Source organism: Nothoprocta perdicaria, unplaced genomic scaffold, assembly GCF_003342845.1.
Source record: "Nothoprocta perdicaria isolate Ctin4 unplaced genomic scaffold, notPer1 scaffold_50, whole genome shotgun sequence".
Lineage (NCBI taxonomy): Eukaryota > Metazoa > Chordata > Aves > Tinamiformes > Tinamidae > Nothoprocta > Nothoprocta perdicaria.
Window position 1 is genome coordinate 3,297,717 of NW_020455755.1, and position 15,571 is coordinate 3,313,287.

General features: G+C 67.2%; 1 protein-coding gene across 1 annotated transcript in view; it reads left to right on the forward strand.

The window, feature by feature from the left end:
• Positions 1 to 15,571, forward strand: part of MYO18A (myosin XVIIIA) — a 28,765-nt gene that overhangs the window by 11,011 nt on the left and 2,183 nt on the right. The window contains exons 12-43 of the mRNA XM_026047917.1: positions 369 to 380; positions 977 to 1,150; positions 1,318 to 1,408; positions 1,490 to 1,682; positions 2,234 to 2,320; positions 3,082 to 3,223; positions 3,328 to 3,487; positions 3,563 to 3,749; positions 4,029 to 4,266; positions 5,045 to 5,154; positions 5,256 to 5,321; positions 5,762 to 5,890; positions 6,339 to 6,482; positions 7,114 to 7,203; positions 7,274 to 7,393; positions 7,472 to 7,583; positions 7,660 to 7,787; positions 7,861 to 8,015; positions 9,081 to 9,204; positions 9,289 to 9,489; positions 9,776 to 9,886; positions 10,332 to 10,436; positions 10,543 to 10,689; positions 10,917 to 11,030; positions 11,239 to 11,355; positions 11,435 to 11,518; positions 11,686 to 11,823; positions 12,614 to 12,799; positions 12,901 to 13,040; positions 13,526 to 13,570; positions 14,717 to 14,839; positions 15,410 to 15,536. Coding sequence (XP_025903702.1) covers positions 369 to 380; positions 977 to 1,150; positions 1,318 to 1,408; positions 1,490 to 1,682; positions 2,234 to 2,320; positions 3,082 to 3,223; positions 3,328 to 3,487; positions 3,563 to 3,749; positions 4,029 to 4,266; positions 5,045 to 5,154; positions 5,256 to 5,321; positions 5,762 to 5,890; positions 6,339 to 6,482; positions 7,114 to 7,203; positions 7,274 to 7,393; positions 7,472 to 7,583; positions 7,660 to 7,787; positions 7,861 to 8,015; positions 9,081 to 9,204; positions 9,289 to 9,489; positions 9,776 to 9,886; positions 10,332 to 10,436; positions 10,543 to 10,689; positions 10,917 to 11,030; positions 11,239 to 11,355; positions 11,435 to 11,518; positions 11,686 to 11,823; positions 12,614 to 12,799; positions 12,901 to 13,040; positions 13,526 to 13,570; positions 14,717 to 14,839; positions 15,410 to 15,536 — 4,100 coding nt within the window. The remainder of the gene's footprint in view (positions 1 to 368; positions 381 to 976; positions 1,151 to 1,317; positions 1,409 to 1,489; positions 1,683 to 2,233; positions 2,321 to 3,081; positions 3,224 to 3,327; positions 3,488 to 3,562; positions 3,750 to 4,028; positions 4,267 to 5,044; positions 5,155 to 5,255; positions 5,322 to 5,761; positions 5,891 to 6,338; positions 6,483 to 7,113; positions 7,204 to 7,273; positions 7,394 to 7,471; positions 7,584 to 7,659; positions 7,788 to 7,860; positions 8,016 to 9,080; positions 9,205 to 9,288; positions 9,490 to 9,775; positions 9,887 to 10,331; positions 10,437 to 10,542; positions 10,690 to 10,916; positions 11,031 to 11,238; positions 11,356 to 11,434; positions 11,519 to 11,685; positions 11,824 to 12,613; positions 12,800 to 12,900; positions 13,041 to 13,525; positions 13,571 to 14,716; positions 14,840 to 15,409; positions 15,537 to 15,571) is intronic.

A 15,571-nucleotide genomic window follows, 5' to 3' on the forward strand; every position in this document is an offset into this window, starting at 1 on the left:
TTCTCCCTGGGAACTGGGGATGCCCAGGGTCAGCCCGGACACTCCAGGCTCTTTCCTTGGGCGCTTACAAACTGCACCAGGCTCCCTGGGGCTCCCCAGCATCGTGCCAGCCCCGACGGTGCAGCCAGTTGCTCGCAGGGTGCATAGGAGGGAGTCCTCTGCCTGGCTCTGGGCCGGGTACCAGCGTCGTGGTGCGGCGATGCCGCCGGCTCCGGCTGTGCCGGGGAAGGCGCCGGGCTCGGCGTGCGCGCGGTCTGGCGCGCTCTCGGCCAAAGGGTGTCCCCGCGCCGCGTGTCGCGCTGCCGCGTGCTGTTGTTTCTAACCCCTGTCTCTGTTCGCATGGTGCATGCTGCCCCTTTGCAAAGCAGACGCCGACGAAGGTAAAGTCCTGCTCTCCGCGCGTGTCTCTGGATCCCCTGTCCCGTCTGCCTCCCTGCTGCCGTGTCCCCATGTGTCCCCATTAACCCACTCCCGACTCGCCTGCCCTGTCCCCAGTGCCCCGGTGCCTGTGCCCGGCTGCTGTGCTGTGTCCTGTGGGCAGCTCTCATTGGGGTCCTTGCACCGGCGGGTCCCCATGACCAGCACTGTCGTGCAGGGTCCTTCCCTGGCCCTGATCTGGGCCCTGTTCGTCTGCTCCGGCCGTGCCACAGGAGTGGAAAGGTGATCCTGTATCCCTAGCTCACGGCATGTCCGACGTTAGCCTTGCGGAGACACAAAACCCTCCGCACCCCAGTGCCGGATGCGCGGTCCTGGTGCCCCAGCGCTTGGCATCCTGGTGCTGATGTGCAAACCCCTGGGCTCCCGCTGCCCTAGATGTGCTTGGCGTCCCTGCCATCAGGGCGCCCTTAACGTGCCACCCTCTGCTCCCACCCTTCTCTGGGGGAGAAGCTGGGAGCATCCCAGGTCGGGCAGGACAGACCCCATATCCCACAGGATAACCCGCCATGGCCGGCGCTGATTCCGCCTCTCTCCGCAGCCGGGAGGAAGCAGTTTGCGCGGCACGAGTGGGCCCAGAAAGCCGCCTACCTGCTGGGCTGCAGCCTGGAGGAGCTCTCCTCCTCCATCTTCAAGCACCAGCCCAAGGGCAGCCTGCAGAGATCCACCTCCTTCCGCCAGGGCCCCGAGGACACGGCCATGGGTGACGGCTCAGGTACGGCCCGGCGCTGGAGAGGGGCAGCCCGAGGAGTCGGCGGGCGAGCGTTGGCCACCATGGGGCTGTGGTTCTTGGGGAAACACCTTGTCCCAGGGGGAAACACATTGTCCCAGGGGCAAACACGGCGCTGGGTGCTGGGGCTCACGCAGATCTGCCTCGTCCAGGTCCCAAGCTCTCGGCGCTGGAGTGCCTGGAGGGCATGGCCGCGGGCCTGTACTCGGAGCTCTTCACCCTGCTCATCTCGCTGCTCAACAGGTAGGACACCAGGGCCGGCGGCGGGGCTGGGGGGTGCCCTGCGGCGCCCGCCCAGCCCCGCTCTGCCCCGGTGCTGCGCAGGGCCCTCAAGTCGAGCCAGCACTCGCTGTGCTCCGTGACCGTGGTGGACACCCCTGGGGCGCAGAACCCGGCGCTGGCGGGGCAGAGCCGCGGGGCCACCTTCGAGGAGCTGTGCCACAACTACGCGCAGGAGCGCCTGCAGCTGCTCTTCCACCAGCGCACCTGCGCCCAGGAGCTCGAGCGCTACAAGGAGGTAGCGGGGAGGCCGTGGCGCGCGGGCACCTCTTCTCCTCTCCCCTCCTCTCCTTCCTCTCTGCTCTGCTGCTGCCCCCCTAGAGTCCTCGTGCCCCCCGCTGATTCCTCTACTGGCGGTCGCATCTGGACCGGGTGCAACCCGATCAGCTCCTTGCAGCAGGGCTTCCCGTGGGGTTTCCCAGCAGCGGCGACGCCTTCGCGGCAGCGCAGGGCAGCTCTGCTTGCAAACGTGCCGATGGGAGAGGTGCCAATGACGCCAGAGTGGGTGGCAGGGAGGGTATTGCTGCTGTGCACGTGTGCCCGCTGCTCCCAGTCTGTCCCAGCACTCCAGGGACCTCAGGGCTGCCGGGGACCTGTGTGCCATTCCCAGGACCTGGCAGGGAGCAATGGGACATGGGTGGTGGCGGAGTGACCACACACCTTGTGCCATAGCTGGGAAACCCCTGCCTAGATCCGATTGTGACTAACGCACTGACCGGCCCGCTCGGGTCCCTAACGATGATCTCTAGTGACACCGGCACTAACGGCTCCTCTGTCCGTCCTCTCTAGGAAAACATAGAGCTTGCACTGGCTGACACAGAGCCCACCACCCCGGGCTCTGTAGCCACTGTAGACCAGCCCTCACACCAGGCTCTGGTAAGCACCCGGCGCTCCCGGCGGCGCTTCCCGCGCCGCTCGCAGGCCCCGCTTTGCGGCTCTTTGCATGTTTGCACCACGCTGCTCGCTCCCGTTACTGCTAACAAGGAGGCGCCTCTGGCTCCGCATCGCGGAGGGTGAGGCCAGGTCCTTACGAGGTGTTTCAGCCCGACTCGGCTCCCCGAGGCCTCCCGGCAGCATCCCCGTGGGCAGAAACCTGCTCCCAGAGCAGTAATTACCTCCTCCATTAGCTCCCAGGTGATAAAGGACGGGCAACGGCAGGGCTGCGAGCGGCTGTTGCCACTTATCATTGTAATGGAGCTGCCTGCTCCCGATTCGGCTCTCGCCACGATCCATTACGGCAGTTTATTGAACATTAGGCATCACAGTAGCATCGTCTGGGCCTCTTTCCTGTCCTTTTAGCAGTAATTATGGGAAGGCAAGGGGCTTCCCTAAATGCCTGGCAAAGCATGGGGAGCACCACGACCAGCGCGCGCACGGCAGCATCCCTGGCACGAGGCATCCGTAGGCGCCTGGAGCTGCCGTGCTCTGCATGACACCAACGCGCTCTCCTGATCCCTGGGGGGTTCGTCCCCCTTCGGAGGCCGAGCGCAGCGTTTTGCACGCCAGCAAGCGCCCCGCGGCCCCGTGTCTCCGGAGCAGCGGCTGGCTTGCCCGCTGCCGCTTTGCCGCGCTGCTCCCGGTGCCCGGGTGTGCCCGGGGAGACGTGCCGGTGCGAGCGCGGTGCCGCCCGCCCGCAGGTGCGCTCGCTGGCCCGCACGGACGAGGCGCGCGGGCTGCTGTGGCTGCTGGAGGAGGAGGCGCTGCAGCCCGGCGGCTCCGAGGACACCTTGCTGGAGCGGCTCTTCTCCTACTACGGCCCCCAGGAGGGCAGCAAGAAAGGTGAGGGGTGGGTCCCAGCTCCATGGGACGCCCCGTGTGGCACCAGGGGCTGGCGGAGCCCCGGCCGGCGTGGGCCGTGCCCAGCGGTGCTGTGTATCCCGCAGGACACGACCCGCTGCTCCCCAGCGACAAACCCCGGCACTTCTTCCTGGGCCACAGCGCGGGCACCAACTGGGTGGAATACGATGCCACGGGCTGGCTGCACCACGTCAAGCACAACCCGGCCGCCCAGAACGCCTCCGTGCTGCTGCAGGAGTCGCAGAAGTGAGCAGGGCGCGGGGGTCCGCGCGTGGCTTCGGTTTTCGCCCCGCGGGGTGACGTCCCCGCCGCGTCCCGCAGGAAGGTCATCAGCAGCCTGTTCGCGGGCCGCGCCGGCTCGGCGCTGGTGCTCTCGGGCTCCGTGGCCGGGCTGGAGGGCGGCTCGCAGCTGGCCCTGCGCCGCGCCACCAGCATGCGCAAGACCTTCACCACCGGCGTGGCTGCCGTCAAGAAGAAGTCGCTGTGCATCCAGGTCAAGCTGCAAGTGGTGAGTGGGGCTACTGGGTCCTGGAGCCCAACAGGGACAGGAACAGGGAGGATGCTTGGTGGGGACAGAGGGCAGTCCCTGTCCCAGGCCCTTGCTTTGGGTGCTTTCAAGCTTGCTGTGATGCCACGCTCGCTTCCTGAGCTTTGGAAAGGGAGAGGGGACATGGCCAGGGCTCTAGTGGGGACAGCAGCACAGGGGGCACACGCTGCAGGGGTGCAGCGGGGTGTCCTGCCCCGGTGTCCCTGCTGTCCCCCTGCATCGTCTCTCCCCTCCCCGCAGGACGCCCTCATCGACAGCATCAAGAAGGCCAAGATGCACTTCGTGCACTGCTTCCTGCCCAAGGCGGAGGGGCCCGCGGGGGATGCGCGGGGGCTGCCGGCGCGGCGCGTGAGCGGCAGCGAGCTGGACCTGCCCGCCGAGCACTGCGAGGCCGGCCTCATGCAGCTCGACGTGCCGCTGCTGCGCGCCCAGCTCCGCGGCTCCCGCCTGCTCGACGCCCTGCGCATGTACCGCCAAGGTGAGCCCCGCGGGGGCCTTTTCCCAGCGTCCCCCCCGGGAAACGCATCCTGCACAGCCGGAGGCCGGTGCTGCCGCTGCGAGCACCGTCACTGCAAACCCTGGGCTGGTGCCAGCCGGCCCCGGCTGCCCCTGCTTTCCCCCCGCCGGGTGTTATCAGATCGCAGGGGACAGACATGGCCTTACTTGGGTGTCTGCGCTGGGGCCGCCCGGCTCCTGGCAGCTCTCCCTGCTGGCAGCCGGTCCCTGTCCCGCAGCGGCACTCGCGTCGCGCTGCGCACAGCGTTTATCGATACGAGCGTCTCCGCCGAGCCAAGGTTTATCGCCCTGGCGCTGAGCTGCTCTTGCTCCGAAGGGAAATCGATGCCGGGCGCGCACCTCCCGCATCGATCGCCGCCGCCACTGGCTGCGGCAGGGTTAGCGTCCCCGTCAGTACCCTGGGATTAATTAAGACGTGGAGGGGCGGCACCGCCGCTCTAACGCTGAAGCTAATTGCAGTGGAGATGGCTCCATAGCGGGAGCTGTGGGTGTCACGCACAGGGATGCTCCGTGTTGTCCCTGAGGTGGGAAGCTGGCTGCTTTCCCTCGGGATCCGGCCAATACTGCTGGACGCAGAGGCCAACGGGAGCCTCCTGCAGCTCTGCTGGGATGGCACGGGATGCTCGCTGCTGGCTGCAGGACCAGCCCTGTCCCCTTGTCCCGCCGGGGGGCTGCGTGCGTGGTGGAGCGGCCCCCATGTCCCCGGCTGCCGCACCGCCCGGCTCCCCTTGTGCCCGCAGGGTACCCCGACCACATGGTGTTTGCGGAGTTCAGGCGGCGCTTCGACGTGCTGGCCCCTCACCTCACCAAGAAGCACGGCCGCAACTACATCGTGGTGGACGAGAAGCGGGTAGGGGCGGCGGCGCCGGGCGCAGCGGTGCTCGCGGCTCCCGCGCGGGTGCCCCGGGCCGCCTCGGAGCCGGCCCTGCCCATGCGTCTCCTGCCTCGCAGGCGGTGGAAGAGCTGCTGGAGTCGCTGGACTTGGAGAAGAGCAGCTACCACATGGGCTTGAGCCGGGTAAGGAGCTCCCTGCGCCCGGGGATGTGCCCTGCCCGATGCCAGGCGCCGCGCAGCGCCGCGCGGCACAAGGGCGGCTGTGTTGGCTCCCGCCTACGGCATTCCTTGTGCCCCGGGGAATACAAGGCGGGTGTTCAACCCCGCTGGGAGCGGGGCAGCCCCAGCCCGCCCCGGAGCAGCACGTGGCACCATCCAGAGCAGGCAAGGGTGAGGACGGAGCCACCCCAGGGGGACAAGAGCTGCATCCAGCTTTTTGGGATGCAGGGATTGGGATGCAAGGAACGGCCATTTCACGGCTACGAGATGTTCCCGCCATGCCCCCACTCCGCACGGAGCATCCGCAACGCTGCCCCTCGCACGGGCATCCCTGGGGGTGGCGGTCCCCGCGGATGAGCGCGGGGCTGCCTCCGCCTCACGCCGCCGTGCCCCTCGCCCCGCAGGTGTTTTTCCGGGCAGGGTGCCTGGCCAGGCTGGAGGAGCAGCGGGACGAGCAGACGAGCAAGAACATCACGCTGTTCCAGGCGGCGTGCAGGGGCTTCCTGGCGCGGCAGCTCTTCAAGAAGAGGAAGGTTCGTAGCGCCTCTCCCCTCGCCGCTCCGCAATTTCGCCTAAAATGGGCAGCGCGGCTTTTCTGCCGCCGCCGCCGCCGGGGCCAGCGCCTCCCCCTCCCGCCCTGCGCCGCAGCCGCGGGGCCCCGCTCAGCCGAGGTGGGCGCCGGCCCCGGGGCAGGAGGGCCTGGGGGGGCGGCCGGGCACACGGGACACCACCGCGCCGGCCGCCGCGTTGCATCAGGACGAGGCAGCCGTGTCAGCGCCCGCTTTTATTATTAAAGAGCGCGCGAAGCGGGCGCCTTGTGTTGCAGCAAGATTAGCTCTCGCAGCCGCGGCGGGCCGGGGTGCAGCAGATAATCGAGCGGCAACGCAAATTCTCGCAATTAGTGCGATTTCTAGTGGGGTGAGCCGAGGGGGGCGCGGCGGGGGGCTGTGCTCGCCGCTCTGACCACCCCCGTGCCCGCAGATCCAGGACCTGGCCATCCGCTGCGTGCAGAAGAACATCAAGAAGAACAAGGGGGTGAAGGGCTGGCCCTGGTGGAAGCTCTTCACCACGGTGCGGCCCCTCATCGAGGTGCAGCTCACCGAGGACCAGATCCGCGGCAAGGACGTGGGTATCTCGGCGGCGCGGGGCGGCGGTGCTCGTGAATTTGCAAGGCAGGGGGTCATTAGCATTGCGGGAGCTGCGTTACGAGACGGGGAGAGTGGAAATGGACCCGCATGGCGAGAGGCAGCAACCGGACACTCGTGTCCCGGCGGTGCGGGGAGCCGGGCTCGGCTTTCAACCCGCTCCAGAGGCACCGGACACAGGCGGTGCGGGATCCTCCGCGGTGCCCCGGGGAGGGCAGCGGCGCTGCAAGCTGGTGGGCACCGCAGCCCCGCGCTGGTTGGTGCCACCCGGGCATCCCTGCGGGTGCCCGCGGCACCGGGGAAGGGACATGTTTTAGTGCCGGCGGGGACCCGCGTCGGGAGCACGGCACGGAGCCGTGCAGCGCGCGGGGCTGCCCGACATTTCGACACCATTTATGGGGTTGGAGCCGGCGTGCCGGAGCGCGGAGCCGGCCCGGGAAAGTCCCGGCCCAGCTCTTTGCAGAGGGGGAGCTGCGGCTGCCGGCGCCTCCCGGCCCCGCGGAGCCCCCACCCTGCCCCGGCGGCGCCGGAGGGGTGCAGAGACCTGCCAAACTCGTGCCTGCCAAGCCCTTGGCGGGCGGCCCCCTCGCTCAGCGCCTGCTCTGTTGCAGGAAGAGATCCAGCAGCTCAAGGGCAAGCTCGAGAAGGTGGAGAGGGAGCGCAACGAGCTCCGGCTGCACAGCGACCGCCTGGAGAGCAGGGTAGGTGCCGGCCGGGCCCCCAGCGCCGGGCCCCTCGGGGACCCTGCCCCATGTCCGCCTCCCACCCCAGATCACGGAGCTGACGTCGGAGCTGACGGACGAGCGGAACACGGGCGAGTCGGCCTCGCAGCTGCTGGACGCCGAGACGGCCGAGAGGCTGCGGGCTGAGAAGGAGATGAAGGACCTGCAGGTAGGGGCGCCCCTCTGGGGTAGGGGCGGCCGCGCAGGGCTCGGGGGGCTCATGGGGGCCCGTCCTCGCCCTCCCCAGGCCAAGTACGATGCGCTGAAGAAGCAGATGGAGTCCATGGAGATGGAGGTGATGGAGGCCCGGCTCATCCGGGCGGCCGAGCTCAACGGGGAGCTGGACGACGATGACGCAGGTGCCGTGATGTCCCCGTGCCCCCCGTCGCCGCCCCACGTGCCGTCCCCAGCCCTGACCCCGCGGCTGCGGCGCAGGCGGCGAGTGGCGGCTGAAATACGAGCGGGCCGTGCGGGAGATCGACTTCACCAAGAAGCGGCTGCAGCAGGAGCTGGAGGACAAGCTGGAGCTGGAGCAGCAGGGCAAGCGGCAGCTGGAGAGGAGGGTGAGGGCGGCTCGGGGCGGCGGCGCGCGGGGCGCCCGGCCGCGCCGCGGGGCACTCACCGCCCTGCCCGCAGCTCGCCGACCTGCAAGCCGACAGCGAGGAGAGCCAGCGGGCCCTGCAGCAGCTCAAGAAGAAGTGCCAGCGCCTGGCGTCGGAGCTGCAGGACACCAAGCTGCACCTCGAGGGCCAGCAGGGCCGCAACCATGACCTGGAGAAGAAGCAACGGAGGTGGGAGCCGGCACGGCGCGGGCAGAGCCAGCTGGACCCCTGTAGCCCGCTTTGTAGGGGGGGCGTTGGGCCGTTTCAGCAGGGATTTGGGCCCCCCGTGTCACCAAGGGGGCTCACACGACACCATCTCCAACCCCACACGGTTCCCCTTGCCCAGCCCGCTGCAGGCCGAGGGGGACACGCGGGGCTGGGGACTGTCTCCGCATGCACAGGGACCCTCCCGGGGCTCGGGGGCGGGCAGGGGGCCGCAGGGCGGGCTGCGTGCGGCGGAGCCGCTGCCCTCCACGCGCCGCGGTGCTCGCTCGCTCCCGGCCCCAAAGTTTGCTAACGTTATTAAGCAGCGGGGACGCTTTCATCTCATTATGGTAATGATCACACACACAAATACAGCGCGAGAATCCAATCTAATTAATTTCAATTTCCGTGGATTGGAGTCGGTGCTAATGCAGCTGTTTATTACCCAGCGCGAGGAAAAATGGGGATTAGCTGCCGGGGTGTTTAAGGCAGGTCACAAACTCCAGCGCAGGGTTATTTTCCAAGCCCCAAAGGCAGGAATTTTGGAGCAGAGCTGCCTGATCCTACCCTGGGGACCCTGGCCGAGGCCACCCCTGCTGCTCACCAGCTCTGGGGCATGTGCTGAGTGCCGCAGCTCCTGTCCCTGCGTGGCTGCGGGATGCTCTGCGCCTGCATCCCTCTTTGCACCACGGTGTCCTGCCCTGCACCGCATCCTGCTGGGACACCCGTGCGGAGCCCAGCCCTGCCACGAGCGTTGGTGCCGCCGAGGCCACCGGCGCTGGCGCCGCGAGGACCGCGCTCTTGATTAGCTATTCAGCAGAGGCGGCCGGAGGAGTTTCTCCGAGCGGCTCCCCGCGCGCAGCCGCTGCGCTGCAAATGAGAGGCTTCCCAATAGAGCATCTGCGAGGGGCTGCCAGCTGCGAGGCCGGCTGCGGAGGCGGCTGCGGCGGGCAGCGAGGCGGCCGGCCGGGCGTCCCCGCACGGCACGGCGCGGCGGGCACCGCGGCACGGGGCGCGCGCAGTGCCAGCCGGGTGCTCTCTCCCGGGCAGGTTCGACGGCGAGCTCTCGCAGGCCCACGAGGAAACGCAGCGGGAGCGGCTGCAGCGCGAGAAGCTGAGCCGCGAGAAGGACGTGCTGGTGGCCGAGGCCTTCGGCCTCAAGCAGCTGCTGGAGGTGAGCGATCCAGGGGCACTGCCACCCCTGCGGTGCGCCGCATCCCCCCCGGCCCTGGCTCACCGTTGTCCCCGTTTCCCGCAGGATAGGGACGTGGACATCACCAGCCTGACGCAGAAGGTGGAGGCACTGGAGGCCGAGCTGCAGGACATCTCGTCGCAGGAGTCCAAGGACGAGGCCTCTCTGGCCAAGGTGAAGAAGCAGCTGCGGGACCTGGAGGCCAAGGTCAAGGACCAGGAGGAGGAACTGGACGAGCAGGCGGGCACCATCCAGATGCTGGAGCAGGTACTGGCAGCCCCGGCCCGCCCTGGTTTCAGGGCGGGGTGGTTTCGTGCAGGGCTGTTATTACCTGGGCCGGGCTTAGCGCGGGAAGCCGAAGCTGCCGCTGCCAGTCCGGCTTTTGTCCCCGCGCTGCCCGCGTGCCATGGCGCGGGAGGTGGCCTCGGAGCGCGCGGCCAGGCTGGCCTCCGAGCGGGGCGCTCTGCACGTAGGTGCAAAGCGGGGAGAGGCAGCGGGTGGCCCGTGCGGGGCTGTCGCCCACCGCGACGCTGTCCCCCATGTCCCCTCGCAGGCCAAGCTGCGGCTGGAGATGGAGATGGAGCGGCTGCGGCAGACGCACGCCAAGGAGGTGGAGAGCCGTGACGAAGAGGTGGAGGAGATTCGGCAGTCGTGCCAGAAGAAGGTAGAGCTTTGCTGCAGCCTCGCTGCGCCCGCGCGGGGTCCCGGCACTGCGGGGCTCCCGGTGGTGTGGGGGGCCCCGGGGGCGCCGAGGTCCTGGCACTGCCTCCCCATTGCCCGGCGCGGCAATGCCGGCTGGGCACCGTCATGCGGCATTCCCAGCTTCCCACGCGGACACTGCCTGGCTTGGGCTGGCCCGGCAGGTCGGACCGGTCCCTCTCGCGTTGGGACAGCATCCTGCTGGGCTCTGCAGCTTTTAATTGCCCAACTGGGCGTTTTTTGCACCCAAGCAGTGAGTTCATCCGCTGTCCCAAACCTGGGTCATGGGGAAGCGGGACGCATGGGGCGGGATCTCAGTCCTTCTCCTGCTGCCCAGCGGGGCTGCGATCCTTGGGTGCCCCCGGGTGCTGTGGCTGCAACCAGACCCTCACTGCGATGTTTGCTCCCAGCTGAAGCAGATGGAAGTGCAGCTGGAGGAGGAGTACGAAGACAAGCAGAAGGTGCTGAGGGAGAAGCGGGAGCTGGAGAGCAAGTTATCCGCTGTCAGCGACCAGGTAGGGGCCACGCGCCGGCATCCCCCCTGCCGACACCTCGCTCCGTGGGCGCTGGGGTGCCGAGCGGGAGCGTGCAGGGCACCTGGCACGGCCTCCCTCGCCCCAGGTCAACCAGCGGGACTTTGAGACGGAGAAGCGGCTGCGCAGGGACCTGAAGAGGACCAAGGCGCTGCTGGCCGACGCGCAGATCATGCTGGACCACCTGAAGAACAACGCGCCCAGCAAGAGGGAGATCGCGCAGCTCAAGAACCAGGTGCGGGTCCAGCCCTGGTGCCCTCGGCCACACGCAGCCCTGTGTCCCCACCATGGTCCCACACTGTCCTGCAGCCCCTCGCTGCAAATCCTGCCGCCCTCCTGCTGCTCTGGGCTGAGCTTGGGCCTTGCCACCTGCCAGCCCGAGCTGCTGTGGTGCCAGGAATGTTCCCTGCGCCCCCGCGGTGCTCTCGGGACAGAGCTGGGCACTGACCCTGCTCCCTGCAGCTCGAGGAGTCCGAGTTCACCTGCGCGGCCGCCGTCAAAGCCCGCAAGTCCATGGAGGTGGAGATCGAAGATCTCCACTTGCAGATTGACGATCTCTCCAAGGCCAAGGCAGCGGTAAGCCAGCTCGCTACGGGCACGTGCCCACTCGCCCTGGCCAGCGCTGCACGTGATGAGCCCAGGCCATTTGGGGCAATATGGGGGGGTTCTTGCTTGGGTGTCTCGGTGGGGACCCCTGGGAGAGCAGGATGCTCAGTGGGGCTTGGCCAGCAACGTCGGGGCACTGTGGGGATGCGGCGCGGTGCAATCTGCTCCGCTCTTGCAGCTGGAAGAGCAGTTGAGCCGGCTGCAGCGGGAGAAGAACGAGGTGCAGAGTCGCCTGGAGGAGGACCAGGAGGACATGAACGAGCTGATGAAGAAGCACAAGGCGGCAGTGGCCCAGGTGAGGGGGGATTGCGGCCGTGCGGCAGAGCATCCCGCCCCACGCAGCCTCCGCCAACAGCCCCGGCTTCGCCCCGCAGGCCTCCCGGGACCTGGCGCAGATGAACGACCTTCAGGCGCAGCTGGAGGAGGTCGGCAAAGAGAAGCAGGAGCTGCAGGAGAAGGTGGGCAGCGCTGTGGCCGGACTCGAGCCCGTAACGCGCTCGGACCCCGAGAAGGGCTCGGAGCGGGGCGAGCGCCGCTGCCCGGTGCCCCCGTGCAGCCGCGGTGCCGCGGGCGGCGCTGCGCGGGTGCACTGCTGGTGCCGGCGGCTCACACTGCCCGTCCCCAGCTGCAAGGGCTGCAGAGCCAGCTGGAGTTCCTCGAGCAGTCCATGGTGGACAAGTCGCTGGTGAGCCGGCAGGAGGCCAAGATCCGCGAGCTGGAGACCCGGCTGGAGTTCGAGCGGACGCAAGTCAAGCGGCTGGAGGTGGGCGCCGCTCGGGGCTCCGCGGCACCCACGGCTCCTTATGGGGGGAGGACGTGGCGACACGGCGCTGCCGAGGGCTCCTCCGCATCCATCCCCGTTACTCCATCGCTGCCCCGGGCGCTCGGCACGCGCGGCCCGGCAGCCTCCCGGGAAAGCTCCCCGCCGGCGCTGATAACAATAATCCACCGCCCAGCCCAGCAAAGTGCTGCTATTTCCCTGCATCGACTTAGCGAAATTATAGACTCTCCCGGCCCCGCTAAACGCAGCCTGCTTTATATTCTGCCGCTGCAGTCCTCCGCCGAGGGAGCCGAGCGGCTTAGCTCTCCTCTTAATATTTTCCTAGCTGTTATTTCCCTTCCCTCTCTCTCTGCTGGGGCCATAAATATGCAGCGGCTGCCTCGGCGGCGGCTGGAGAATGGAAGCTATTTTTTCCCTACATTACATGCTGTAATTACTTCACACAAAGTTAAATCTATTTTTCCAATTCACCAAAGCCCCAGCAATTGTTCGGCCCCTTCCTTGGCCCGGGCGGGGGTAGTGTTTCTCCTGGCGACACGTCTCTCCTCCACCTCCTCCTCATCCTTCTCCTTCTCCCGGGCCCCTCATGTAAATTCATGGTGCCGGCATCGCTCCCTGCGTTCCCTCCTGGCCGCGATTCCGGCCCGGCAGGTGAATCCCGACACGGGGGGACGGGATTCGGGGGCACCTGCTGTGGCAGGGACCCGGACGCCTGGGCCCTCTTGGCGCGGCGGGGCGGGTGCCGGGGTCCCCACGGCTCCCCGCTCCGCAGAGCCTGGCCACGCGCCTCAAGGAGAACATGGAGAAGCTGACGGAGGAGCGGGACCAGCGCGCGGCCGCCGAGAGCCGCGAGAAGGAGCAGAACAAGCGGCTGCAGCGGCAGCTCCGCGACGTCAAGGAGGAGATGGGCGAGCTGGCCAAGAAGGAGGCGGAGGCGAGCCGCAAGAAGCACGAGCTGGTGAGGGGCCCTGGCGTCCGGGCGCCGGCGGCTCCCGCATCCATAGGGAGATAAGGGGAGGCTCTCGCGGGGCTCCCCTTGCTCAGCCCGTGTCCCTGCAGGAGATGGACCTGGAGAGCCTGGAAGCCGCCAACCAGAGCCTGCAGTCGGACCTGAAACTGGCCTTCAAGCGCATCGGGGACCTGCAGGCGGCCATCGAGGACGAGATGGAGAGCGACAGCAACGAGGACCTCATCAACAGGTGAGCGCAGGGCAGCCCTCGCGCCGCGGGCACCCGCCCTGGCGCTGCCGCCCGCTCGGCCGGCTCCTGGAGGGCCCTGGGCAGCCGGGGCGCTGCCGAGCGGCGGCTGGAAACAGCCCGGGGAGCCCTGGGGAGGGCAGGAGGGCAGGGATGCCAGGCCCAAAGCCTTCCTCCCCATCCTCCCCTTCCTCCCCATCCTCCCTCTCCTCCCTCCCCGTCCTCTCCTCCCTCCCCATCCTCCCCTTCTGCCCTCCCTCCCCATCCTCCCCTCCTTCCCCATCCTTGCCTTCCTTCCCTTGTTCCAGACCCTCATCTTCTTCCCATCCTCCCCATCCTCCCCAGCTGCCCGCCCACCCGGGGCCATTTCATTTGCTCCCTTTCCCCCTCCATTTAGTCTCTTTCTTTCTTTTTTTTTTTTTTTAAGTTCATTCGATTTCTTTTCTGTTGTGTTTTTTTCTCCCACCTCCCCCGCCTCCCCTTCCCAGTTTGCAGGACATGGTGACAAAATATCAGAAAAGAAAGAATAAACTGTGAGGACCTCCTCTTTGCTCGCTCCCCCCGGCCGCTAACCCTAGCGCCCCGCATGCCCCGCGCTCCCGCGTCCTAACCGCATCCCGCGGGAAGCGGCCGCCGGATCCGCCGGGATCCGGAGCAGTTAATGATCAATGCGGTGACCGAGGGCCAGCGGAGCCCCCTTGTCACGCGCAATTAATGTCCCCCCGCCGCCGCCGCCGCCTCGTGCGCTCCCCCGCCACTCGCATCCCGCTTAACTAATGGCACTCGCGCCTGGACATAAATTGCGTTTGACGTGGAGTTTAATTCCGGCGATTTAAAATCTCGGCTGCCCCTGGAGTTTGTTTATGGGCATCTTTTTTTTCTTTTTTTTTTTTCCTTCATTTTTTAAGGCGGAAAAAAAAAAAGCAGAGCTGGGTATATTGCTAGGGAGGAAGAAAAGGGAGGAAATTCAGCTTGTTGCTTGGGATTTAATAAGCGGGATCCATATGTAGGGACTCTAATAGCTCGTCCCCTGTGCTAGGAATGAGCCCAAGGCCAGGTGGAGAAAAAAACCCGCTTAAAACCATATTATTGCACCCGTTTGCAAGCGGGGAGGAGGCAGGAGCCTGCGCACGGCCGCCTCCCTGGCCAGCACTGGGAGGGAGGGCAAAAATAGCGCTCCGATTCCCTTATAGATACAGCTGTTACTGCGATAACCCTAATGAAAGCAGCGAGCAGCTACGGATTAGCGGAGATTTATGCGAGGATGCTTTTAACGTGGAGAAATGGATTTTGCAATGCATGCGGCACCTCCTTTCTCAAGGCAATCAATATGGTTGCAAAGCGCCCTTATAAATTAGATGTTTTAAGCCAGATAGGGCTTTTTTTTTTTTTTTTTTATGTGCACACGTAAATCAGGGGCTCGCCGTCGCGGCGGGGCCGTAAATCTGCCCGCCGCGCTCGTGCGCCCGCCTTGCCGGAGCCGTTTGCCGCTAAACTCCCGTTTACCCGGGCCCGGCTCTTGCACGCACTCGTTTTGCACGTGACGGCGACCCGTGAAAAGCGAGGCCGCCCCGTTGCCTTCCCGGCTCCGGGGTGTGGGCGAGCGGGAGCTTCCCGGGAGCTTCCCGGGGCGCCACGCTCACCGCGGCCCCGCGCCGCCCGCCTCTCTCCTCCCGCAGCGACGGCGACTCGGACGCCGACTCGGAGCTGGAGGAGCGCGTGGACGGGGTCAAGTCGTGGCTCTCCAAGAGCAAAGGCTCCTCCAAAGCGGTCTCGGACGACGGCAGCCTCAAGGGCAGCAGGTGGGTGCCGCGCTCGGGCACGGGGGCGCGGGGAAGGCATCGCCATGGGGTGCACCGGGGCACGTGCCGCAGCATGGGAGGATGCAGCCTTCCTCCTCCTCCTCCCCGAGCATCTCAGGCTGCAAGCGGGGGCTCCTCGTCCCTGTCATCGCTCCCAGCTTTCCCGCGGAGCGTGGATCTCTTTCCCACAGCCCCGGAGGCTGCCGAGGCCGCAGCTTCCCGGGGGCTCCCTCCCTGCCGCGCCGGGGGCCGAGCCGCGCCGCTCGTCCCTAATTGCCTTAATTAATTCGGCGGCGCCGATGTAAAACATTTTGTTATTGGAGATAATGCCGCCGCTTCTGAAGTCGGGCATCAAGCGCCGCTGCTCCAGGTAGCTGACAAGGAAATAAATTGGAGGCAGCGCTTTAGAGGGGGGAATCAAAGCGGCGGGCGAGAACAAAACCCTAATTTGCATCGCATTTGCCGCGGAGCTGTTTCCCGCTGACGCAAATTGCTCGGCGGGCTGCGCCGCGCGGAGCGGCGCCCGCTCACGCCGCTCTCCCTTGTGCCCCGCGGCGCGGGCGCGCGCAGGGACGGCAAGGACGGCGGCGAGGCCGAGGAGCGGCCGGCGTCGGCCGCCAGCTGCCTCAGCTACCGCAAGCGCGGCGGCCTCAAGGACTCCATCGGCGGGCGCGGGGACGAGCGGACGCTCTTCTCGGCGCTGGGCGAGCGGCCGGCGTCGCCTGAGCGGCC